Below are 26132 nucleotides of genomic sequence, written 5' to 3'. Positions count from 1 at the left end.
GAGATTTTCAGTGCTCTCTCCCTGCTGACTCTTCACAGACCCCCTGATGTGTCACTCGTCTGTCTCCTGGTCACTCCCGGGTCCCAAATCAATTCCCGGTGCTGCTGCCAGCCAAGGGAGCTGATCACCCAAAGTGGGTGAGGCACCTTCAGCTGCACTCCCTGCCCGCCGCCCCGGAGGGTGGAAGGAATTCGGGATGAGCCCCAGGGTGTGCGGGAAAATTGACATCACCAGACGATTCTGTCCACAAAGAATACAGAGTAGTACTGTAAAAGTAATTTCTTTCCTAAAACTGGGAGAGGCCATGGGACATTTCCCATGGGATCTCTCCAATTGTTGAAGGACACAGCCCTCCTTTTCATCCTAATTCTCCTGGCCACATCTCACTCTCTCTTTCCTCATTGGCTGAAGTACTTGAGAGCTACAGATATCCCAGTCCACCTACTACATACACCATTAATATGCACCCCACTTTCATATAGCAAACGATATTAATGGCTCTGTTAAGTCTTTGTTGTTCTTCTGGAAGTTCATGAATAGAGCAGGACCTTGGCTGAGCAGCAGTCTGTGTCATCAATTAATAAAATTTTCTGAAACCGATGTCTTCTCCTGTCACTTCCTTACATAAAAAAGTTGCCTGGCCCTATCTCTGAGCAGCTTCAGAGCATCTGTTTGTAAAGACACTTTCCTGTGGTTCCTTCCATGGGGTCCCCCGTTTGTGGGACATCCCCCCTGGAGCAGGGTGTCCCCTCTGTGCTGCAGCCCCAGGGCTGAATGTTGGTGCTTTATTTTTTTTTAGGGGCTGAATCTTTATGTTTTGGAGGAATTTTTTGCTGAATCTTGATGTTTGGGGAGGTTTTGATCTGTGTCTTAAAAGTTTGGAGGATTTTTATGCTGAACCTTGGTGTTTTGGAGGTTCTTGTAGACACACAATGCCCAATGACTTTGTGAGATGAAGTGGGGACAGGAGGAACTCCCAGTCCAAGATGCTCTGTTCTTTTTTTTTCCCCCAGACCAGGATTTTTCATTCCCGGGGAGGAATGAAAATGGAGGAAATGGAGGAGGAGGAAAAGCCCTGGAGATCCCGCACAAGGAGTGGCAGCAAACCCAGCCCAGGGAGCTGCGGGGAGGAAAGAGCCCCCCTGAGCCAGGAAGGTGGGCAGAGATCCAGCCAGAGCTCAGAGCTGGTGGAGAAACCTCGTGGCAGGGAGAAGCCCCACAAGTGCTTGGAATGTGGGAAGGGTTTCAGCCGGAGCTTGGATCTGATCCAGCACCAGGTGATCCACACTGGGGAGAGGCCCTACGAGTGTGAGGAATGTGGGAAGCGTTTCCGCTGGAGCTCCGACCTGAGACTTCACCAGAGATTCCACACCGGGGAGAGGCCCTTTGAGTGTGGGGAGTGTGGGAGGAGCTTCAGCAAGAACTCCATTCTGATCCAACACCAGAGGATGCACACTGGGGAAAAGCCCTTTGAGTGTGGGGAATGTGGGAAGAGCTTCAGCCAGAGGAGCAGCCTGATGCAGCACTCAGTAATCCACACTGGGGAAAAGCCCTTTGAGTGTGGGAAATGTGGGATGAGCTTCAGCCAGAAGGGCCACCTGATGCAACACCAGAGGATCCACACTGGGGAAAAGCCCTATGAGTGTGGGGAATGTGGGAAGAGCTTCAGGCAGAGCTCTGGCCTGAGGAGACACGAGAGGATCCACACTGGAGAAAAGCCCTATGAGTGTGGGGTGTGTGGGATGAGCTTCAGCCTCAACTCCCAGCTTACGGAACACAAAAAGATCCATACTGGGGAAAAGCCCTACAAGTGTGGGGAATGTGGGAAGAGTTTCAGAGAAAGCTCAGCCCTGATTCGGCACCAGGTGATCCACACTGGGGAACGGCCCTACACCTGCTTGGAATGTGGGAAGAGCTATGGGTGGCACTCAGACCTGAGAAAGCACCAGCGCATCCACAGCGGGGAGAAGCCCTACGAGTGTTCCCAGTGTGGGAAGAGGTTTCAGATCAGCTCCAGTCTCCTCGTACATCAGCGGAGTCACACCGAGGAGAGGCCCTACCGCTGCCCCGACTGTGGGAAGGGTTTCAAGCACAACTCCAATCTCACCGTGCACCGGCACATCCACACCGGGGAGAGGCCCTACGAGTGTGGGAAGTGTGGGAAGAGCTTCTCACAGAGATCAGTTTTGATCAAACACCAAAGGAGGCGCCACTAAGGGGGGAAGCCCTGTGAGTTCCCCAAGGGTGGGAAGAGCTTCTTATGCTCATCCCAGCTCCATTCCCTATGGGAGGATCCACGTTGGATGATCCTCAGTGACCTTCATTGGGCAGTCTTTGTGATCTATGGGCCTGGTCATCTGTGTTGGGAAGACTCTTGACTGGGAGGCTCCACATCTTCCTCGTTCCCTGCGGGCACCTAGATAAACCCAGTGGCAGGAACATCCACTGGGGCACAGACCAACAATGGGAATTCCTTGGGGAGAGCAGATTTAATGACTTCCAACTCCATAAAATCTTTTGCATTCAATCCTATCTTCTGGTGGCATCAAGGAATATTGAATGGTCTTGGAGGTATGTCCTAGGATGCTTGTATCTCCAGTTGTCTGTTCTGTTTATAGTGAGTTATAATTTTTGCACCTTTAAGACTTGTTCCAAGAACAAAGGAGGGAGAGAAGGACAGAGTTTGTTTTCAGAAACTGCACTCACTCCTCCACATTCCTGCTCCTGGGCCGGCTTGTTGCAGATGGACAGACAGAGGTACAGATCTCTCCTTTGCTGTTAATTAGTTTTAGCTACCTGTGGCAGAGAAGTTCCCTGGACTGTGGCTGTTTTTCCCTTTTCTTTGGACCTGTTTAAACCTGCTCTGGCCTGAACACCCAGAAGAGCACCGGCAGCTCACACCTGTGGCCCAGCGGGCCAGGCCTGGACTGTGGCATTTCCAGCACCGGAGGGACTGATAAGAGACTGAGTGAGCTGAGCTACAACCCACGGAGGGACTTCCTGAGTTTGTCTCTCTTTTAGAGCAGCAAGAGGTTTTATTGTTTAATATTGTTTAGGTTTTATTCTTTAAAAAACAGTTTTTTCCACTGTTCTCCAAGGAGATACTTTTCCCAAACTGGCTGGGGGAGGAGCCAATTGAATTTGCTTTCCAGAGGAATCCCTTTGGAGGTTCTCTCCCAAATTTGCTCTGAACCAGGACAAGGTCTTTTCCAACTTCAGGGATTCCACGATTTTGATTTCCTATTGCCCAAGGGTGTCTTCTGCAGCCAGATGGTGGAAAAACTGGGGAAAAGACCAAGATTTTGGAGACAATGGGGTAGAAACTCCACCAAAACGGTTCTTCCCTCCACCCAAGCACGTGGATCCTCAGCCGGCATGGACATGGAAGTCTTTTTCTTTTGGCCTTGATTTTGTTTTCATTTCTCTTTATCCCTTTAAAATATCCAATATTGAAGTAAAAATAGACATTGAACTAAGTTAGTGGATGTGGTCATGGTAGGACACAGACATGGTGGGACACGTGTAAGAATGTGCCCTCTGTTGACAGAGTAAACAAGTTAACCTTTTGTTCCCTTAAAAAGGACAAAAGGCCAGGTGTTTCTCTCCTCAATTTGGTTGAAAGACACCTCATAGGACCTCTGGGACTTCACCTCAAACTTAAGGGTAGCTAATTGGACAGGAGCCAAAAAGTCCCACCTAAGCAATTCCCTAGAAAAGAAGAGAACAAAAGAAGTTAATTGCTTTAGTGAAGTGTTTTAGCAAGAGCAAGAGCCTCTGCCCTGACTTGGCTTTTCTCTGTAAAAAGCTTTTTTATTTTTGCCTTTTATTAAAACTTTTTATTCCCAACACTGTCACATGAGCCATCCTGCTTGTTTTATGCCACCTGAGGTAGCTGATCTATCAAGGGTATAATGCTTATCTCTGAGAGCTTATAAGACCAGGCTCAAAAAGAGAAAAAGCATTAGACATGGAGAGTGACATGGGCACGAATGGACATGGAGGGGGACAGGGCCATCCCTAGGGACATGGGGAGACACAGGCATGGATGGAGACATGGGGGACAGTGACAGGGATGGAAACATGGTGGGGAGACAGCCATGGGTGAGGACATGGTGGGACATGGCCAGTGACAAGTGGGGACATGGCCATGGCCGGTGCCATGGGAGGAACTTGCAGGGGATGAGGGGGATGCTGGGTTTGAGGGAGTTGAGGGTTCCTGGGCAGGACTTGGGCCTTGCTGAGGCCTTTGGGGAGCCCAGGCCGAGCGGCTCCGGCTGCGCTGGGAGAACCTGGCAGAGGTTCTGGGGCAGCTGCTCAAGGACCCCTGACCTGGAGCCCCAGCTGGGCACTGGGCTCCTGGAAGGGGATGAACGTCCTTGTCCCTAGGAGGGAAATCCCAGCACCCCCAGGGTGTCGGGGACAGCTGAGGGGCCACAACAGGGAGGGGAAAGCCCAACAGAGCTGTCCTCCTCCTAAGCTACATCCTAAAAGTCCCAAAACTCAGGGATTCCTCCCAGGAAAAAGCTGCCAGGAGCTGCCTGAATTGAGGGAAAGGGGGGATGTGATCCCCAAACTGAACAGGAGGGGCCTGGATCCCCAAATCCAAGCCCAGGGGTGAGAGGTAGAGCTGGAGGCACAATGGGGAAGGGGTGGGAGAGCAGGGGAAAAGAGGATTCCGACCAGGAGAGGAATGGGACCCTCAGATTGAGTTGGGAGGGGTCTTTGGGTTGGGGGAACAATGGGAGTGGGGAGGGAAGGGTGGGGATGGGATCAAAAATGGGTGGTTCCATGGGCATCCCTTAGTGTCCCCATCACTTGATCCCTGGAGTGATTTCCGTGAGGCTCTGGGAGGGGGGAATGGATCTGCACTGGGTGGGTCCCCAAGCCCCCTGCCCATACCTGGGGGGCTCATGGGAGGTTCCCTCTACCCAAACGCTGGTGCTGCAGCCATGGGGGAGAGGTGGGTAGGAAAGGGGGATCTGGGGTGGTCAATGAGAGGAGCAGTAGGAAGAGGAGAGAGAGATGAGGAGGAGGTTAGGGAAAAGAAGGAGCAGGAACAGGAGGAGGAAGAGGAGGAACCGCAGCAGATCCACACGGTTTGTCTGCCCTTCTGCCGAGTCTGCAGCTCCCCTGGTCAGGGCAGCATTGACTGCCCCAGATCCTGCAGGTAAGTGGGGAGGGGGAGCTCACCCCAAATCCATTGGGGGATTTCTGGGAGTTTTTTTTTTGCAGGGAAAGGGATATTTGGATCTTGCATTGCCCCAAAGGTGAGACGCAGATGTCCCTTTGGAGACTTGTGAAGGGTTCCTGTAGCGATCTCTGTACCGGCTGGGGCAGTGGTAACAGTTTGGGGGGGACATTGGTTTTGGGGTTCCAATTGGCATCGGAGTGGGGAGAGCAGCAACGGCCAATCCTGGAGCTGGGGGATCCCAGCAGCCTGGAGGAGTGGGAGACTCTGGAGATGAGCAGAGTCTGGGCCCATCCAACTGTGAACAGGGTGGTGACTTCTTGAGCTGGACTTGGGCAGCAGGACCAAGGTGCTCACCCTTTGTTTTTCCCCCAAGCCAGGATTTGTCCATCTGTCCTGGGTTGTAAGATAAGCTTGTATTCTATTTGCCATCTGTTGAAGGCAAACCTGTTGGGCAGGTTTTGTTACCTTTTCTAAGAACCGGTTTTGCTCCTAAGAGGTAATGGTTTGTTAGTGGGCCATTGACTGATTCAATGCAGGGCTGGTAACATAACACCATGCTATTGTGAGATGTTCCACCCAGAGGGGGAAGCCAAGCACTCTTTTATTGGATATAAGGGGGTACCTTTTTGGGGACAGAGCAGCTCTTTACTTTGGGGGATTGCCAGAGAAGCAGCTCGCTCTCTCTCTCTTCGCGGGATTCCCAGAGAAGCAGCTCTCTCTCTCTTCTTCGCGGGATCTCGCAGCGAATCAGCCGGGGAGGCGGCGGCGGCGGAGCTCGGAGGCAACCCCGGTGCAGAGGAAGACCGGCCCCACTGCCACCAGATCTTCAGAGGAAAACTATACCCTTCAAAAGATCACCACTGCAGCTGAAGTTCATCAGCCACTGCAAGGGGAGCAATTGTCCCAGCAGGACTGCTACTGGCACCCCGAATCCTCAGGTTCTGGACTTTTTTCACTGGTTTTGTTTGTACCGATTGCATTTGCCTTTTTAAATTGTTGTCTAGTTTTCTCCTAGTAAAGAATTGTTACTCCCATTCCCATATCTTTGCCTGAGAGCCTTTTGATTTAAAACTCCTAGTAATTCGGAGGGAGGGGGTTTACCTTCTCCATTGCACAGGAGGCTTTAGCCCTCCTTCGCAGATTCCTGTCTTGTCGAACCTAGACAATGGGCCAAGTTAATGCTTTGAGATGTTATTTTTGTTGATTGAATGCCATATTAAAATGTTTGCCAAAGTTTCACTGATTTTCTAAATTTCCCAGTAAAGGCTGTTTTGTTGCTTAGACCTCCTGAGTATCTCTTGATAGTATTGCTCTAGTGCATCCAACTCAGAGTGTTGCAGATGATAAATAGATATGATTGTTCATAAATAATACAGCTAGGATGAGAAAAGTTCTCCCAGCTAGCCGGATGTCACTTCTGCCCTTGGATGAATCCTGGAGTGAAATGGACTGTTCCATCCCACCCCCCAAAAGATTGTGTCTCATCCCACACCTCTGTACTTGCCCCTAAAACATCAGCGTCTGTAACCCTATAGGCCCATGCCTTATCCCAGCCCACCTAGGAGCCCCTGAAAAGGGGGCTCCGAGAAGCTATGCGGCCACTTGGAACCTCTTCCCGCTCTTGGAACCTCTCCCCTCTCTTAGAACTTCCTCCCCTCTTAGAACCTCTCCCTCCCCCCCTGGGGCTTCCCCTCTCCTAAACCCTCCTTTTGTCTCTCCCCTCCCCTGCCCTCTTAATCCCGGCTATGTGCTGCGCCTGAGAGCACGAGCCTTGGACCTTCCTACACCCCCAATAAACCTCTTTCCCCAAGAGCAACCTTCAGAGATCTCTGCCTCCCTCCACCCACACCGTGCTGGAGTGTGGTCATCCCGCATTTAGGTCCCTGGGCTTTTTGTTTTTTGAGTTGAAAAGACTAAAGTGGTTTCAGTGGTATAATATACACATTGCTTGTCAGGTTGAGATCAAAGCAGCTTTAGCTATAAGAGAATAGAAGATGTGTGCACTTGGCAAACTCTTATTTTTCCTCCACGTATGCTGTACATTCATCAAAGAGCATCTTCACAAGACATACTTTCAGCTGTCACCCACTCCTAAAACTATTGCAGCTGCCTTCCTTTCTTCCTCAAAAAGATAGAATGGGGCTTTTTTCAGCCCCAGCCATCCTTCTCACTGTGCAGAGATAGGGACTGTGCAGTGCCATACAAGTTCCTCAGCCTGGGGACAGGTGCTCATTCTCTCCTGCCTCCAATGGTGTGAGTAACAAACTTGCAAGCAGGAGACACTAACAGAAGCAGGTGTCTCTCACTTTTTTTTCTTTTTCTCTCTTTTTTTTTTTGTTGTCACTTTCCAGTATTCTGTGAGCAGTAAAAATCCTTAAATATTTGCAGGGGAAACTAAAGTTTTTGTTCTTGTTTTTGCTTGACTAAAAATCTGGGGGTTTGCCAAGATACAGATCAAACCAACAGCAATCACTGTCAGTGGGATTTTTTTCCATGTTGAAAAAGTTTAACAATTAAATTCCATCATTTACTCTGACATGTTGAGATATCAGTCACTATTGCATGGGCCAAGCACTTATTCTGGATTATATCTCCCAGTTATATAACCAAGTATTCCTTCAGTACGATGGTCTTTTTGCCAAAAGATTTGATGTTCCATAGAAGATGCAATTAATGTACAGAGTTTGTGCATAAAAAGAAAAATCCTCAATCTCTGACATATGTATAGAGCTGACAAAGGAAAGAAATTCAGTATCAGAGCTGGGTAAAATGGCTCATGGTTCAAGTGGTTGTTTTTAATGCTTTTAATAAAAAAATCCTCTGCTGTTGTTTTTAAATACATGTAGTCAAATCTGGAAATTTGAGCATAAGAACATAATGTAGCCACAGTAGGATAATGGACTCAAAAAAATAACCACTGAAAAGACTGAATAAAAAATAAACACTCCCCACTTTGTCCCCCAATTTTTCTGGAATTGTTTAAAGCTAAAAACTACAAAACCAAAATTTACAGAGCTATTTTTTCTGAAGTGTGGACTATACAGTAGTGATAATGAAAATGAGAACAAACCTCCTGGGATGGTTGTGCTACTTTGCCCTGCCAGATACAGAAACATTTCTATACTTTATGTATTTGATGTTGTTTTAAATTTTATTTCATTTCTAGGGAACAACAGTACCTCAGGTCATTTTGATGTCAGATTGTATTTCACATCATTTCTTTATGAGGTGCATTTCTTTTCTTTGGATACTTCAGGAAAACATTATGAGGAGCCTGAAAATTGATTATATGAGCTGTGGTCAGGATGCAGCCTTACAGAAAAATCATGAGCACTAAACTTTCCTTGCCAGCAACAATTAAAATATGCAAACCAGCATTTTAAAGAGTTTGAGTTGAATGGTGATGACTTTCAATGGCTTTTTAAAGATGGTGACAAAAGTACTTATGGGTATTTTCCCCTATACTCATACAATTCTGTGTCTTTAATGCACTGTAATCATAATAAATATTTCCAGAACTGAAGAAACAGAGCCTGAGAGCTTGTCCATCCTAGGAGTTTCTATTGTTCTCATAAATTTTTCTCTACAATTATCTCTTCTCTTGGAAACACTGTGACATAACCATGCTGCCATAATAAGCATAAGCAGTAGAAATCAAATTCAGAGCTACACAACTTATTTTACAAGGAGAACAGATAATGAAATGGTAAGTAGTGTCAATATACATTAATGGAAAAAATTGCCTAAGCCCTGCATGGCTCTGAAAGAGCAAGCTTTCCAGTTATTTTTGAATATTCTGATCCACATGGAAAATGCAGAGAAGTCCTATTTTGCAGGGCTGATTTGCTTCCTATGTGAGCCATAGCAAGGTCAGAATCCTTGGAAGAACACTGCTTCTTACCTCAAGATTTCTGTGAGCTTCTGCCTTGCTTCTGGCTTGGAAGACCTTGAAAGGCAAAAAAAGAAGAGGAAACAAGTGCGCTTTTAACCAGGGGTGACTCAAGAGATTAAATCGCTGCCCACTGGCCATGCTTCACAGAGCACAAAGCGAAGATTGACTGCCCATGACGACATTTGAACCTTGTGTCATTGCTGTGAATCCTCCTGGGTGTACCTTGCTCCTTAGACTGAAGGCACTGTCATTGAGCAAGCTGGGGGTTAAAGCAGCCTTTTTAGTTTGGATAGTAATTCACTAATACTTGGGGACTGAGAGGATTTGGGTTGCAGTACTTATTACAGCCTATTTCTGCCTTGGTGGAAGGAGGTGAGAAGAACAGAGTACCTGAAGCAAGAAAGAACTGAGATATGCCAAAGAACCAAAAAGCTTGATTGGCCACCTAGAGCAAATCTCTGTGGGCTTTAGGAAACTGTGGGGTGGCTGCTCTCACCTGCTTCATGACTGGCCTTTCTTTTCCTGCATATTATTTTCATTTCTACTGTTTGTAGTGTTTTTTCTTGCACTTTGCTCCTTACTATGAATTAGTATGCTGCTCAAAGCTAAATATCAGCCAAATTGATAAAGATAGGTTATTTATATCTTCTCAGGATTTAAATGCCACAGAAAAAGTTGGGGGACTTGAGCAGATCAAGCAATGTTTTACCCTGCAGCCCCATGTAAGTGACTAACTGCTTTAATGGCAGGTACATTGACAGCTTTAGTTTGGATATGGAGGGAAAATAGATTGTTTTTTGGAAGACACTGCTACTTTACTCAAATTTGCTACACTACAGCTCAAGGGTTAGAGCACACCTAGACAGTGTGACCATGCTGTAACTATCACTGTGTTCATTTGTAGTTTTTTTACTCAGAAGTTGAAGCTTTTTCTTCTTCCTTTAATTAGCTGCATCTATTGGGACCTGTTTTGTTTTCTGCTATAAATGGTGGGTCAAATAAAAAGAAGGACAGATTTCAGGCAATTTGAGAAATTTTTCTTCTTTTGTTATTTCTTCACACATATATATGTAGATATTGCTGAAGGGCAGCTATTACTGAAGGGTAGCTCAATCTTTTAAGACTAAATTGTTCCCTAGGAGTGTGTAAAACTGACTGTGTAAAGAAAACTTCAGCAATCTTTCCAAAGATTGCTAAAAAAAATCAAGAGTACTCTGCTGCAAAATTTCAGGCATTTCAGGGCATTTTCACTTCAAACTTCAAGCATTTCTATGGAAATGCTCAAGAGACAGCATACTTAATATATCCAACATCTCTGTTTGCAAAGAGTCTTTATTTCAAATAGAGGTATAGGAAGGACATTCTCAAAGATATAGAGGGTTACGTACAAAGAATGACACATTTCAGGCAATTTGAGAAACTTAACTTCTTTTATTAGTTTCTCAAACATAGATATTCAAGTATTATTTAAAAGCAGACAAGCAACTGGGGGAATTCTCTAAACTAAGGGTAATTCTCTAAACTAAGGGTAATTCTCTAAACTAAGGGTTTAAACTAATCTAGTCTAAACTCTATTTCTCTACACTAAGGGTAGCTTTGCAAAATAGTTATATACTGCCAACACTAAAGGGCCTCTGGAATGAATGCTAAGAAACAAGTCTAATTAAAACTACAACTCACTAAATAACTACATTAAGTCCCTAACAGGCTAGGTTGCTGTCTTCGAGATATTCCAAGCAACCTCCATCAGCTTCACTGTTCTTCTGCGGGGATGTGCAGGTGGAGCCAGTTTCTGCCTCCTTGACTTAGGCAACAGCACTGTTGCAAATGGAAGGTGAAGGGCAAGGCCACTCATGGAAGTGTCTGCACAACAAAACCATGTGATGCACCATCTTCCTTCCACAGGAGCAGGAAAGCAGCTTCAGGATTGCCACGGACAAATACAACAATCACAAAGAGTCGACGTCGCAGCAATTGGCTGCGAACTTCTCCATCAGAGCTTTGTGCAGGGAATTCTTCTCAGTGTTGGAGAGCATCATCCAGAGGCGAAAGTGCAGCTGAGCATAAGCCTCCATTGCCTTTCTGTGGGCATCTGGATCTCGGGCCAGGTACTCAAAGAGGTTGAGTGGCTCAACCTTTTGCATTGCTGGCGGCAAGCTGATCTCTGCAGGAAGCTTCTCGTTGCCTAGAACAAAATGATCCAGGCGTTTCCATTTCAGGCAGAGCTGCATGTATGCCATGATGTCCTACAGCCACAGTGGAAATTCCTTCCTGCGCCAGTAGACCGGCGGTAAGATGTTTAACACATGCATGACCAGAGTCTTCCAGTTAGAGGTGGAAAAACCTGTGCCACTCAGCATGCAGGTGAAGAGCTGCAGGTATTTCAGGTGCAACCTCTTACATGGTATCTGCCTGGCAATGTGCTGGAAGAATTTTGCCTCCGCCACAGCGAATGTCTCAGGCCATGCTGTTCTTGTGAGGATGTTGGCCTTGGCGGGCTGACTGCTCACAAGGTTACCGGAGTTGCCTTTCTGGGCCTCTATAGGCTGGTTGACCACAAAGATGTCAGAGTGTCCTTGGTGCACCCAAAAAGCATCTCCACCGACAGGGTCCTCTTGCCTCTGCTCAGCTGGAATTGGCAGGACCGGCTGCAGGGCTGAAACACCAAGTGCCAAGAGTATGACTGAGGCACATGCAGCCACGAGCATCTCACCATCTGGAAGAACCAGCGGGAGGTTTTCTCCACATCCAGGTAGGAGCCGGTGCAGAGTGTCTCCAGGAGGCTGCGTTGCTGCTTCCGCCGCAGCTCCTCCTGCGAGTGGTGCAGCAGGCACAAGAGCTTCTCGCCCAGCTGCTCGCTCTCACACGTGCACACCAGCTCCACACGGACGCTGAAGGTCCTTGCTGCCGTCTGCCCTGCACTGCTTGGCTCTAGGTGGAAGGTGTGCCCTGGTGGGATTCAGTGGGACCAGCACACGGTACACCCCATCCCACTCATGGGGGCTCCAGGCCTCAAAGGCACTGCCCACCCCGATGGCTACTCGAGGCACCGGATCAAAGCTATTGCTCACGCTGTACACAAAGACACGCGTGAAGCTCTCCATCAGCTCAGCTGTCACTGAGGAGCCTCTCTCCAGGTCCTCCACAGGCCACTCTATACCATCCACTAAAAGGATGTCCTTCTCATTCCCAGCATCTTGGGTGTCTTCTCTGTTTTCAATTCCACCACTGGCATTTTCTTCCCTGCCACCATCACTGCCACCTTTTTCACTGGCAGCCACATTACCTTGTTCCTCTTCTTGTCTATCATTATTCTTGTTTCCCTCCACATTCACATCAGCCTGTTATTCATCCTTGTTTCTATCATTGCCATCTTCTGCTATCACATCCTTATTTACTTCCTCAGGTGCAGGAAAACCACTATGGGCAATTTCATTCCCACATTGATTGCTATCTTCCTGCCCAGTCCAGTCTTTACTTCTTTGGTCATTGGCACGTCTGCTTTCCTGCACCTTCACATCCATGTATTCTTCTGTTCCATCTACATTGTCTTCACCTTCATTTACATCAGTGTTTTTGCCTGCCTTTATAGTAACACTATTGTTTTTTTCTTCATTTCCTTCTCCTTCTTCCTTTCCAGTGTCCTTGTCTTGGTCCACCTGTACATCCTTGGTTTTTTCTTCATTTGCTTCTCTAGATCTTCTTTATTTCCAGCAACATTGCCAGGTTCTTCTTCATTTCCTTCAGTGGTAGTGTCTCCTGGCATATCCCCATCACTCTGTCCTTCTTTCTTTAAGTGATAGCCATTGTCGACATCGCTGTCTTCCTTCACATCATAACTGCCACTGTTGACATCGCTGTCCTCCTTCATCTTCACATCATAATTGTCTTTAGTGGCATCATCCTTGTTGCCATCATCTGCAGCCACAGGACTGCCTTCTCTGTCATCTTCAGTGCCGCTGTTTTCTGCCTCCAGAGTCATATCTCTGTCTTCTTCACCTTCCTCTGGATCAGCGGTGTCTTCTTCCTGTTCAGTTATTCTCTCATCTCCCAAGGTCTTGCGGGAGCTCTGGTCCTTGCTGCTGCTGCTGGCCTCACAGCTCCTTCTCCTGCAGCCCAGCCACAGGCCCAAGAGGAGCAGGATGCCAGCAAGAACCCAGAATGGCCACTGCTGCAGGGCACCAAAGAGCATGGCTCCCCAGCCCTCATCCTGCTGCTGCAGGGGCCCCTGCTCCAGCTCCTGCATCAGCTGGGCCATCTCACGCTCCAGCAGCTCCTGACGCTCCCGCATTCTCTGGTGCGTGGCCTCATCCAGCCCATCCCCAGCTGGCTGGGGGTACTGGATCAGGCTTTGCACAAGCACAAACAGCAGTGACAGTAAAGCCATGGTCTGCAGGAGGACACACAGGAGGGGCTCAGTGGGGCCGGAATGGAGACAGTGAGGGGCAGGAGCAGCAGGGATGTGGTGGCAGGAAGGAAAGGGCCCCCGGCAGCTGGCAAGGCTGCACCGCTGCCCCGCGCGCCCCGCGCCCCCAGCAAGGCGCTGCGCCCGGCGCTGGGCCCTGGAGACGGGGCAGCCCCGGGGACCGGCGCTCCTGTCCCAGCCCTCCTCCAGCCCCCTCTCCCCTCTGCTGTGTACTCACCGCTTGCCGAGGCTCTACTGGGGCAGCGGCACCGGCCTGGGGCCTTTTATAGTTGCCCCCATTGTGACACGGCCCCTGTGCTGTCACAGAGCCCAGAGCGCATCACAGGCCAGCCCCGCCCGCCATCCCAGCCCGGTCATGGAACTCATCATGGCCCCGATGCAGAGAAGAAAGGAACTGAAGTCTTTTTTTGTGTTTCAGGCTCTCTTATGTAGTTTGTCTCACAGCCACACAGCACTCCCCCTACCCCAGACTGGATGTGAGACTTCAAAATGTGATGCATGTCATCTGCATCCTGTTCTGTTCAGCGCTTGAGACAAAACACCTCAACACCTCTTTCTGCTGCTGCTGGAAGGGGCAGATGAGATGGCTTGAGCTATGCTTGTAGGAAGCTACCAAAACAGTAATAGCCTCTTCAGCTGCACACTCACTAGGCAGAGGAATTTACCTCAAGGCACATGTTGGACCTGAAGGCACATCTGGAAGTGAAAAAGCATCTTGAGAAAAAATATCTGCGTTTAGTGTCAGAGGAAGAATTTGAGCCACCTCAGAGCATTTCTGTTTTGTTCTATAATTTTGGGGTTGGCGGATTTTTTTTTTCTTTTTTTTTGAGGGCATAATAATTGTAATAAACACTACCAAATGTGAATTTCCCCTCTCCCTTCTTTGATGGAAGACAAGCAATGAAAAAGTGGCAATTGCTCTTTCTCTGCATCTTACTCCAACATTTGCAGTTATTAAAATTTGTATCTTCTTTTCACTAGTCCATCAGTTTGAGGTGATGTCTGCAAATGAATAATAATTTTTCTTACCACTGTATCCTCAGCTTTAAGAGGATTCTCTCCCTTTCATATTCAGATCTTTCATTTTCTGCTTTATGCATCCTTTAAAGACCAGAAGCCTTTTCCCTCTGCTTTTTAATTTACTTAGGAAAAGCACATTAATTAAACAGTTACATTTGGTTGGTTGAAGGTTGCCCATGATATTTATTTAGCTGGAGGTTTATCTGGCTGTCAGAATAACTCACTGGAGAGATCACAATTTTATAACAATGCTGGTCAACCAATGTGACCTTCAACAGGACCACCTGTGGTGAACCTTGTGAGCCCGCCTGTGGCACTCATCCCTGCCTTTTCTGGCATGATTTTATATGCTACTGCACCTCAGGCACACAGTATGTAACTTCTGTCAAGCCTTCAAGACACTAGAAGTGTGATTCTGGAAATGCTGATAAATATAAAAGATACGACTCAGAGATAGCCATGTTACCTCTTCTTCTAAGGTTTCCAGGCCTGTAAACGAGGGGAGACAGGAATAACCAGACAATCAATTTATGGAACACTGAAAAGGTCAAGATATTGTAATATGCTGTATTGCACTGAATCTATGGGATATTAAAATTCAGATGGTTCATTCCTAGAAAATATTTGCAGTTGCACAAATAGAGAAGCACAGATTTCCACCATGGTGGCAATTACACAAACAAATGGATCTACTCCAATTACAGTTCGAGACAAACATCCTTGTGTGAGCTTCTTTGGAGCTTTTATATTTGGAGTACTGAGTTGTTCCACTCAAGCAGAGGAACTTAACCTGATACCAGGGACGGAAGGCTTCTTCCCTTCTTCTTTCTCATAAACAAAATGATGAGAAAACATTAACAGTCAGATCAACCTCTGCTAACCTTTTAACTTCAGCTGTTGATATGATTAAGTCAGGAGCCTCTGTTAGACTATTTTTACCTCTTATTTTCTTTCTCTCCTTTCTGATCCTTAATTTGCACTTGACATTTCAATTGATTTGTTGGGCTAAGGAATTTTGCCACTATTAGCTTTACTTTGACAAACCTCTCTTATTTTAACATAGAGGGTCCCTGAAATTTAGCTAGGAGCCATTTTGACATAAGGGAAAGATCAGGTTTCTGGTCTATGTGACCCTGTACATTTTACAGGCTTTTGAGGAAAAACTCCTTTTCTACAGGATGCAATTTCTAAACCTCTGGACATTGCTAGTCTAATCGATCCTAAGTGGTGCCCAACATTTTTTAAATCCTTATCAAAATCTGGACCTGCAGCTCAACTGAGGCTGCAGCAGGAACACATGGAGCAGAAAGGGTATTATATGTATCTCGCAGAAAATCGTCTTCTCAGTACATCCCTCCTCTCAGTGCTTGCTTATATTAAGCACTGAAAGTCACAGTTCTCTATACACAGCAGAACCTGACTATTTAGAAATGAAATAATTTAGCCAGCTAACCCAGACAGAGAATTGAGGCATTACTTCAGGAGAAATGAGGAAGGTGATGTCTGTCATTAGTCTTCAGTTACAAGAAGAAATAACTCCTGTCCCACATTAAAGCAAGAGTTGCAGACCTCTTGCATTGCGTCTACAAACAAAGTTGAAAGAGTATTCTGGCAAGAGCTTCTGAATTTAAATAAAGAAATGACACAGGTCACGTGAGAACCAAAGAATGGAAACATTAATAAAGGAAGCAAAACCCTGTCCCTGTCACTCCAAGATGTCTTCTGATATCCATGGTGGAATGGTGAATTTGACAGAAACATTTATGTCTGCCAGGCAGATATCCAGTTATAGGAAAAAATTCTGTTTGTCTATGAAAACGCAGTTTTCAGTAAAAAAGATGAAAACTAATTTTGAATGTATATAAACAATACAAAATCATTCTTCAGGATATCTTTATGTATCAGGAGGCACATCTTTTATAACACTTTTATTCCTATATTTGCGAATAACTGTTTTGCAGTGCTATTTTGACTCAAATAATTAAGCTTTCCTTCTGTTTTATGTTTAAAAGTTTGGGGGTTGGGGTTTTTTGGCATTTGGAAGCAAGTCAACTGGAGAGCATTTTCTGTGCCATCTGAGGTCAAAAGTAACAGCATGGAGTCAGAGAAGGCCATTCAGCAGGCAATTTGTATCCTCAGTTGGGTATCCCTTCTGTAGAATGCAGCTGGTATAAACTATACAGGGTCTGGGGCTACAGAAACAGCAGAAATTAAGAAAGTGAATTTTCTAGAAAAGCTTGAAGTATAGAAAACTTTGAGCATGCTGTTAAAAAAGTTGTGAGTTTGGTTCAGGGGACTGCAGAGTTGATCCCTTCTTCAGTCGTATTTCAATTGTTAATACAAGAGGAAATAGATATTTTGATCACTTTTTCCTGTTAATAATCTGTTTTTAAACACTTCTAATAGATTGTTTTGCACTCATAGTATGATAAAAAACACAATTCTTGAAAAATTCAGCTACATGTGAAAATTAGATTTGGAAAAAATGGTGCTTCTTTACAAGTGTTGAAGTAGTTCTCTCTTCTTTGAGTAACTCCAGCTTTAGAGCAGGTATTTGAAAGTTACTAGTGAATCATACCTATGTCCTTCACCATTCTAAACAGACATCTGCACTTTGAGCCACTTTGGAAGCCTCAGGTGTTATGTGCAGTGCCTTCTCCATAAATAGCCAAAAGTTAGGGTGCTGGAGACTCCATCTTCACTGAGAAAATCCATTCTAAAACTTGCTGAAACTATTACTATCTAATCCCCAGCTTCTAAAGGTGTTTCTTTTTATCCCCATTCATTCTTTGTACCCAGCCTGAGCTCTGGGGGTGCCAGGGATTATGGAGGTCCCATTTGTATTCCTAAAGCTGCCATAACCCCCTGGAGGAACTCTCCTGCAAAATTAGTTCTGCTCTCTGAGTCTATGGCTTCCACAATCCCTTTTATTGGAATTATGTCTTTTAGAAATGCCTTAGTAAGTGATCCAGTGGTTGCTGAGCAATCAGAATTGCTTTTGCCCCCCTGTTAGGTGAGAAGGTGTCACCAGAAGATATTGAAGCCTTCCTGCTCAGGGCATTTCAGTGCCAGGCTCTTACAAGCACACACAGCTGTGCCGGTTGAGCTGACCATGGGGGTAACCTGCACTTTGTCTGATTCCCTTTCCTCAATAACAGCGTGTCTTGGAACTCTGTTCCCTTCTGCTGCCCTTGAAGAGCCATCCACAAAGACATTTTCTGCCTCAGGCCAGGGAATGTCTTTGGAATCTCCCCCAGGCTGGGTCTGGAGCTGTGTCACTTGAATGCAGTGCTGGGTTTCTTCCCAGCCCCTCTGTGGGCTGTTCAAACAGGAGGCTGGGTTAAACCCTTCCCCTGTCCTCAGTTCTGAATCCTCCTGTGCCACTGCACAAGTTTCACACTGTTGAACGTTCACCTACAATTCCAATTTCTTTTCTGAGTCTGGAAGAGCCCCAGCTGAGGCATCAGTATTTTTGGTTGTTCATTTTCCCAAGTTTTGCTCACTTTCTCCTGTCCATACCACAGCATGGAGGCTGTCTGAGGTTAAAAGTCCTACAGTGTTCTGGCTGGAACAGAGAATCCTCAATCCAGGCTGTGTAATTCCCTACATCCCTGGCTCCAAAAGCCCTGCCTTTAGCAGGGACTCCATACCAGGCTGTGAGCCCTTCCTTCCCTCCCCTGGAATAGGGTGTTTCTTTTAGACACCACTTGTCCTGGTTGCTTCAAACTAATTTGGAGAGGCTCCGCATCAAATTTTCCCCCTGGGGCTGCCCACACCTCTGGGTTCCCTTCAGCACAGGCCTTGCCAGACATTTGACCCAAAGGTACAGCAGCAATAGCCTCTGTGTCACCTTTTACAATATTAAAATGCCACCATGAAATTCCTTCCTAGTCAATTACAATCAGAGTAAGAAGAAAAAGAAATTAGTTTATTTCAAACCTACCCCCCACATCTCCTAACAGTGATTGAACAAGTGATACCAGCTCAACTTTCCCATTTATTCCCTTAATAAAGAAAACATTCCTTTACAATTTTCCCCCCTTAGGTGTAAGATTCAGAGTGGATGGAGAGGCCCCTGTGTCCATCAGGAGAGGTGTGGAAAAAATGACGGGAGACAAGTCCATTCTATAATGTCAACAAGTCTCAGTTTATTCCAAGCACACATGTACAGTTATACCCGTTATAATGAAGCTCATGCATATTGCAAAATTTAGGCTCATCATTGGTGTATTAAAAACAGGTCAACCCCGCCTTTGGAGCTTTCTAATCTTGCTTTGTTTTCCCTTACATTTATCTTTTTGCTGAACATTCTACTGTTGGGAACCAGCTTACCCAAGGACATAAGATATTATTGCTACAGCTGCTATTGCTGCACTGTGCAATTTTCAGCTACTGCTTCACTAACTGCACGTAGTCATGTCCTTTCTCACGAAGCCATTCATCCACAAAACTCTCCATATTTCCCCCGTTTTTGTTTTGGACCATTAAGTTAGTTGTCCACATCTTTTGAGCCATGCGTTCTACCAGCTTCTGAAGACAGTTAAACAGACAGGGCAAGATCAGCAAGAGTAGGAAAACAACAATCATTATTCCTACTGCATACATGATAAAAGTTCTTAGCCAAGGACCTATCCCTAAACTTTTAAGCCATTCTTCTATCCCCAGACCATCTTCTTCTTTTAATTGATGAAGGCCTTGTTGTAGTTCTTTAATCTTAGCATGTATTGATACAGAATGATCAGAGAGATTCATACAACACATTCCTTCAAATTCCTCACATCCATGTCCCTGGGCTAACAACAAAAAATCAATGGCTGCTCTGTTCTGCAGTACAGCATGATTTACACTTTGTACATCCATAGCAAGCATAGCTAAAACATCTGATGTTTTGTTAAGTTCATCTTTAGTCCAGCATCCCAATTGTTCAGCTAACATCATAGCCTTTCTAGCAGCTCCTCCTGGTAACAGGGTTGCTACTATTACCTGTTTCAAAGTACTCCAAAATTGAGGTTGTCCAACCTGATCACATTCTAAGTCATGCACATCACGCCTCTTCCTTGTCTTCCCTAGCCTGTCCCATTGCATTAGCAATGATATATTAGGATGGAACAGCGCTAGTTTTCCTAGGTAACAGGGTCCCCCTTGTGGTTTTACCGGAATTCCATTCCAAGCTCTATCTCCACAGATCAAAAATACACCCTTTGGCAACCTTAAGGGTTTGTTTATCTTGGAACCATCACAGTTAGAATATAACTGCGATGCTACCCTACCTGAGTCCAATGAAGAGTCCAGAGAAGCCCATTTGTCTCTTGGGTTATTTACACTCTGCAAATTCAATGGAACAAAGCTAAACCATCCTCCTGTCGAAACATTCCCTAAACTAGCATTAGCACTTTCAAAGAGATCTAATTCCTCTGGTGGAGATTGCAATGTTTCTTTAAGTGACAGTATCAACAAACATTGCCTATAGCCATCTCGTTGAGCTTCTGTGTAATCAATATTCTTTTCTGGCCCTTTCACCTTTGCAAAATTCTTGCAAAGTGTCTGATTCCTTATCAATCCACAAAATTCTTCTGGTCTCCAGACAGGAACACCTGTTAGGCAGGTACGAAATGGATTTGTCACTCCTCCCAAGCTAAGGCATAGCGAACTTTGATTAGTTATGTTAGCCAAGGTTACCCAAATATTTTCTCTGGGCTGATTAAATTGTATTAGTCCATGACAAAGATTAGTCAAAAGAACAGGATAGATTACCCACCTTATCGCTCTCATGATTTCTTCTGCTTGAATTTTAATTTTAATGTCTGCACATATTTAATAAGCTTATCTAATTCTATGTCTGGATTTCCTACTACTGGTTTTCCTAAATAAGATCTTATAGATACCTTCACTTCCTTTTGACACCTTGTTGATAAAACTTTTGAATTTGCTTGCTTAATTAATCTATCACAAGCGTGTTCTGCTTCCCACCTATAAAAAGCTAATATCTTTTGTTCTGGTGCTTCAAATAACTGTAAAGCTATAGCAACTCCTAAGCCTGTGTCTCGTATTAAATCTCTCTGCCAAGAATCTCCTCGTTTTCGAAAGTCACAATGTTTACACCAAAAATGTCGTTTTAAAAATACTTGATCTTCCCAGTATGTTTTTCCACAACCCCCACAAACAAAAGCAATCCAACTGTTACAATTAAAATTCCCACAACTAAGACACTCAGGATTCTTTGGTCCTGGAATATGAACAGTCTGTAAAGCCTCAATAGCTGTAACAATTGCCGTAAAAGTTGACTCTGAAGGCAAAAGTTGATCAATCACTGGGGAAAGTCCTCTTATCTCTTGAAGAATAGGTCCCACTGTGCGAATCAGCTTCTCTTTAATTCTCCTCTGGTCTTGATCCGTCAGGCGAGCTAAGAGACGACTCATCCAGAGCTGGTTTGGTCCACTTTGCTGGCACCCAGAGTGAACCTGTAGGGGTGGAAACACAAAGATATCCCCTTCCCCAATAGAGGACCTTTGCTGGGTTCTGCCAAATACCTGTTTTAGGGTCCCTATATCTGACCCATACTTCTTTGCCCTTTTTGCTCATTTCTTTCTGTCCATAATGTACCATTGCAGGTGGTGCCTCTGAATCCCCAAATACACACAAATGATTAAGAACAAAGAGCACTTTCATTAACCTTTCCTGAACATCTCCAATCTCTCTATGTTTTTCCAGATATCTCTTCAAAGTTCCATTTGCCCTTTCTACAATTGCTTGTCCAGTGGGAGAGTGTGCTATTCCTGTAACGTGCTTAATTCCCCATGATTTTAAAAATCTATTCACCCTGCCACCAATGTATGCAGGACCATTGTCTGTCTTGATCTGCTTTGGCACTCCCATTACTGCAAAACAACTACACAAATTACTTATAACATGTAATGCTTTTTCTCCAGCTTGAGCTGTTGCCCAGATGTATTTACTATATGTATATATAGTAACATGAACATATTTCAAGTGACCAAAACTATTTACATGAGTAACATCCATCTGCCAGAGTTCATTAGATGAAAGACCTCGTGGGTTAACTCCCCATCCCATGCCATGACCCCCATTATGATGACTACAGATAGGACAAGCTCTAACTATAGCAGTGGCATCTGCATGGGATATTCCAAACTCCCGTTGTAACCCTTTTGCATTCTGATGAAACATAGAATGTGCCTCCCTAGCAAGCATTTGCCCTGATAAAGGAGAAGTTTGAGTCACTGTGACGAGCTTATTGCCCGGGCATTACCCTCTCCTGAGCCAATTTCCCATTTGTGACTTCTTATATGGATGATAGCATGAGGATGTTCTCGGATTTTTACTGCTTTTTGAAGTTGTATGAACAGTTCAAATAGTCTCTGATTTCGTACTTCCTTGATAGCAGCATCCTCTATTCTTTCCACAACACCAACTACATACAAGGAATCTGTAACAATATTCAAAGGCCCCTTCAAGAGTGTTAGAGCCCATACCACAGCTGCTAACTCCAAGGTCTGAAGGGTATCTGAGTCATTTGCAGTAAGAATTTAATGATTCCAGACTCCCTGCTCCTGCCATGTAATTGCTGCTGTTCTTGACCTCTTCCCTGCATCTGTGTATGCTGTTATTGCACCAGGAATCGGCTCCTTTTCTCGCTGTGGCCGTACCATCCAACTCAATTTTCCAATCCACTGTAATGGAGGATTTTTAATATTTTCAGTTATGACAGCACCTCCTATTCCTAGCAAAGCTTCCTGCAATTCTTCACTATTGACCAAATACCATTGTAAAGAGTCCTTTTTCATAGGAATCTGTATTAGTTCAGGCTCTCGCCCATCAACCTGCAAAATTCTCTCACGACCCCGTTTTATCAAAGCTGCTAACAGTTCACTTTTTTGAATTAAAGTCTTTGTTTGCTGAAGTGGAGGGGATAGCCATTCTAACACCCTGATCTCTCCCGTTTTTGTTTCTAGCTGGGTTAAAGCTCTCAGCAAATGTTTTTCACCACACCATATAGTGAGATTAAGCGGGATTCCCAGTATTCGTCGATGTACACGACCCTGAACCACACAGTCTGTAATTTGCTGAAGAGTTCTTTTCTGCTGAGGATTAAGGGTCACTGGTGCTGTTGGGTCTGTGCCCTTCAATAAGGGTCAAAGAGAATCTAACAGTTCATTTGGAAGGCCCACTATAGGTTTAAGCCATTGTAAATCACCTAGTAATTTCTGAGCATCATTTAAAGTAACAATCTGTGTTTTCAGTTCTAACTTCTGAGGCGTTACCAAGCTTTGAGACAATGTCCATCCCAAGTATTTCCAAGGAGAAGTTAACTGCATTTTCTCTGGGGCCACAACAAGCTGAAAACGTCCCAGCAAGTTTTGTACATGTTTAACCTGTTGACTCGTAAATGACTTAGGCTGAGCAATCAAAATATCATCCATATAGTGATAGATAATAGCTTGTGGCCATTGTTGCCTCAATGGTTGTAGTGCAGAATCTACATAAAGTTGACATAAAGTAGGGCTGTTACGCATACCCTGAGGCAAAACCGTCCATTCAAATCTTTGATCTGGACCTTCTCTGTTCAGAGCTGGCAAAGTAAATGCAAAGCACTTTGTACCCTGTCATGCAAAGCTATTGTAAAAAAGCAATCTTTGAGATCTATTATCAATAGAGGCCATCCTTCAGGTAACATTGCTGGATTAGGCAGACCTGGCTGTAGAGCACCCATTGGCTCCATCTGTTTATTAACCTCCCGCAAGTCATGTAGCAAGCGATATTTCCCTGACTTTTTCTTTATCACAAAGATAGGGGTATTCCAAGGACTTGTAGACAATTTCAGATGCCCTTGTTGATATTGTTCAATGACCAAAGCATGAGCATGTTGCAGACTTTCCCTTTTCAACGGCCATTGCTTTACCCATATAGGCTCATCATTTTTCCAAATTATGGGAATCGGGAAAGTCCAAGCAATGGCTATTATCCCAAAGGGTGCTCATTTGTCAAGACAACCCCTAACTGTGTCAAAATGTCTCGCCCAATTACGCATTGCACCGTAGGTGGCAATTGAACAACAGAAAATATTGCCTTTATGACTTTACCATCTATTGAGACAGTAAGAGGTGGCGAACGACTTGCAAGAGTTAAACCTCCAACTCCTGTTACTGCTGTAGCAGCTGGCTGTAAGGGCCAATGTGCAGGCCAACACTGTGGTGCAATAATACTTGAATCAGCACCTGTATCCAGCAAACCTGTAAGCATGCATTTTTGTCCCTTATACTCCAACAAAACCTCTTTTCTTGGTCTGTCATTCAGATCCAAAGTTAATAGAGTCAAGCCTCCTGTAGAGCCAAATCCATCTCCCCCACGGCTTTTCCGTGAGGATACAGCCTTAGTAACGTGCTCCAGAGGAACCAATTGAGCAATCCTTTGTCCTTTATTAATCCGAATAGGAGGAAATGGAGTATGAACCATAATCATAATTTCACCAGTATAGTCTGCATCAATGACACCAGGCAGCACAAATAATCCAAGCATAGAGGCCGATGATCTTCCCATTGTCCTGCCCTCTATTATAATAGGTCCATTAACTCCAGTGGGGACCTTCTGCGGCTGTGGCGCCATTAAAGTCACTTCTACTGCGGCTGCCAAGTCCATCCCGAGGCTCCCTCTTGTGGCTGGACGCAAGGTGTCCTGTTGGACAAGCTGGAGCAGCTATTTGTGTCGGAGCACAGCTGCTCTTGTTCGCGCTGTTTCGGGCGTTTCCCGGTCTCCCCTTACAGGCAGCAATGTTATGAGTATCCGATTTGCACTTAGGACACCATATTCCAGCAGCAGAGCATTCTCGCCGAACGTGTCCTGTCCCTCCACATCGGAAACATCTCATACGGCTGCCGTAAACACTTCCCTGGGTTGCTACTGACGCTTGGAGGGGTGCAAGAGCAGCTAACACCTGTGTCTGTGAAGCTTTTGCTTGCTCTTTTAACCCCTCTCCCAGCTCTTTAATAGCCTCAACTAAAAATGCCTGCTGCCCCGTTGGTATAGTAGCCATCCTCTCTAATGCATCTTCTATAGTCCAATTAGCTCCTAATGTGTTTAGCACACTCCTTGTAGAAGCATTACAATTTTGCAAAGCACACTGCTTCAACAATGATCCACGCATAAACTCAGGCACTCCAGCTCTCTCTATTGCTGCCGCTGCCTTATCAATAAACGCTCCAAAAGTCTCATCCCTTCCTTGTTTAATTCCCATATACGCTGGCAAACCTCCCAGGACTTTCACCTTATCTACAGCCCTTCGAGCTAGTCGCATTGCCTCTCGACACTTATCAGGTCCTAGCATAGCTTGTGCCTCAGTGCGAAAATATGGTCCTAAGCCCATCAATTCATCTACAGTTACTCCATGAAGAGGATCTCCAGGCTGCCTTTGTATAGCTACAGCTTCATTAACCTCTGCCTGCCAGTGTGCACCAAACAAAAGTCTCTGATGTGGCGAGAAAATAAGCTTAGCAAGACTTCTACAATCTCCTGGTAGCAATATATTAGTACTCCAAACATAATCCAATATCTGCCTAGCCGGTTCACTAGTAACTCCAAACTGACTCACTGTAGCTCGCAACTGTGACAACAACTTCCAATCTAATGGTGTGATCTGAGCTGTTAACCTTCTGCCTGCTTGCTGCTGAAAAATTACAGGACAAGCCAGTTCCGCTGCTAGTTCCAAAGCCTGCCCATCTCCTTTGTCCAGCTCCTCTCTTGCCAAAGTCGCCCAAACTTCCCTCCGTTCCCTGGCCAGAGCCTCCGTTAGGTCAGACTCTGCTCTAGGGGTCAGCTTACTGACAGACAAATCTCGACAAACCGGCGATCTCTGTTCTGGGGGGGCTGGAGGAGCCATGGGCTCACAATGCGACTCTGTGTCCTCAGGCACGGGTGGCAATGGAGGTAACTCCACTGTAGACACAGCAGGTGGCATGGAAACACCAGGCAACCAATCCTCCCCGCTATAACCTCTATTTTTCTCTAGTGCCGAAGTTCTCTGCTCGGCAGCTTTCTTTTCTGCCTGATGTTGTAATAACTCATTGTGAACTACCTTCCACCACTTTCTCAACTTTTTAGCTGTCTTATCATCATTTAAAACTTCCTCCCACAGTTTATCCCCGAACTTACACCACTCAGACAACTCATGTACTGTATGAGGATTTACAAAGAACCCCTTAGAATATCCATATGGTAATTACCCTGGCAGGTCTTTTTGCAAATCAATGCCTTTAATCTGCCTTCTCTGCAAGAATGCAGTAAATAAATCATATGCTGCTTGCCTCTCCATACCTATATTGTCAGCGCTATTGCAGCCCTCCAAGGTCATCGGCAGCACGTATCGGCCAGGCTTGCCTGTGCAGTCACCTGGGGCACGGTGCACTCTATTTCAATTCAGCACTTTTGCCGTCCTAGCTGCATCAGGACCCGAACCCTTTTTCTTCACTCCATTGTGGCACCTATCACGTCGATCGGGTCACCATTTTTGTGGAAAAATGATGGGAGACAAGTCCATTCTATAATGTCAACAAGTCTCAGTTTATTCCAAGCACACATGTATAGTTATA

The 26132-nt window shown here is 45.4% G+C and overlaps 2 protein-coding genes across 2 annotated transcripts in view; one reads left to right on the top strand and one right to left on the bottom strand.

Annotated features, from left to right (window-relative positions):
* Nucleotides 1–1178: 1178 nt before the first annotated feature.
* Nucleotides 1179–26132, top strand: part of LOC144248563 (uncharacterized) — a gene marked incomplete at both ends in the record, with an annotated part of 120975 nt that continues 96021 nt past the window's right edge. Inside the window, one exon of the mRNA XM_077790662.1 lies at nucleotides 1179–2183. Within this exon, the coding sequence (XP_077646788.1) occupies nucleotides 1179–2183 (1005 nt within the window). The remainder of the gene's footprint in view (nucleotides 2184–26132) is intronic.
* On the bottom strand, nucleotides 11033–25894 carry LOC144248561 (uncharacterized). Its single transcript, XM_077790661.1, is given in 10 exon segments — nucleotides 11033–11667; nucleotides 11670–12040; nucleotides 12042–12785; nucleotides 12848–13171; nucleotides 13253–13473; nucleotides 20880–20990; nucleotides 21921–21976; nucleotides 23631–23709; nucleotides 25136–25716; nucleotides 25858–25894. Coding segments are annotated over 10 exon segments (3159 nt in total).

Source organism: Lonchura striata, unplaced genomic scaffold (assembly GCF_046129695.1).
Source record: "Lonchura striata isolate bLonStr1 unplaced genomic scaffold, bLonStr1.mat Scaffold_179, whole genome shotgun sequence".
NCBI classification, from domain to species: Eukaryota; Metazoa; Chordata; class Aves; order Passeriformes; family Estrildidae; genus Lonchura; species Lonchura striata.
Note: the sequence above shows the minus strand (reverse complement) of the source record. Positions and strands in the feature narration are given on the sequence as shown.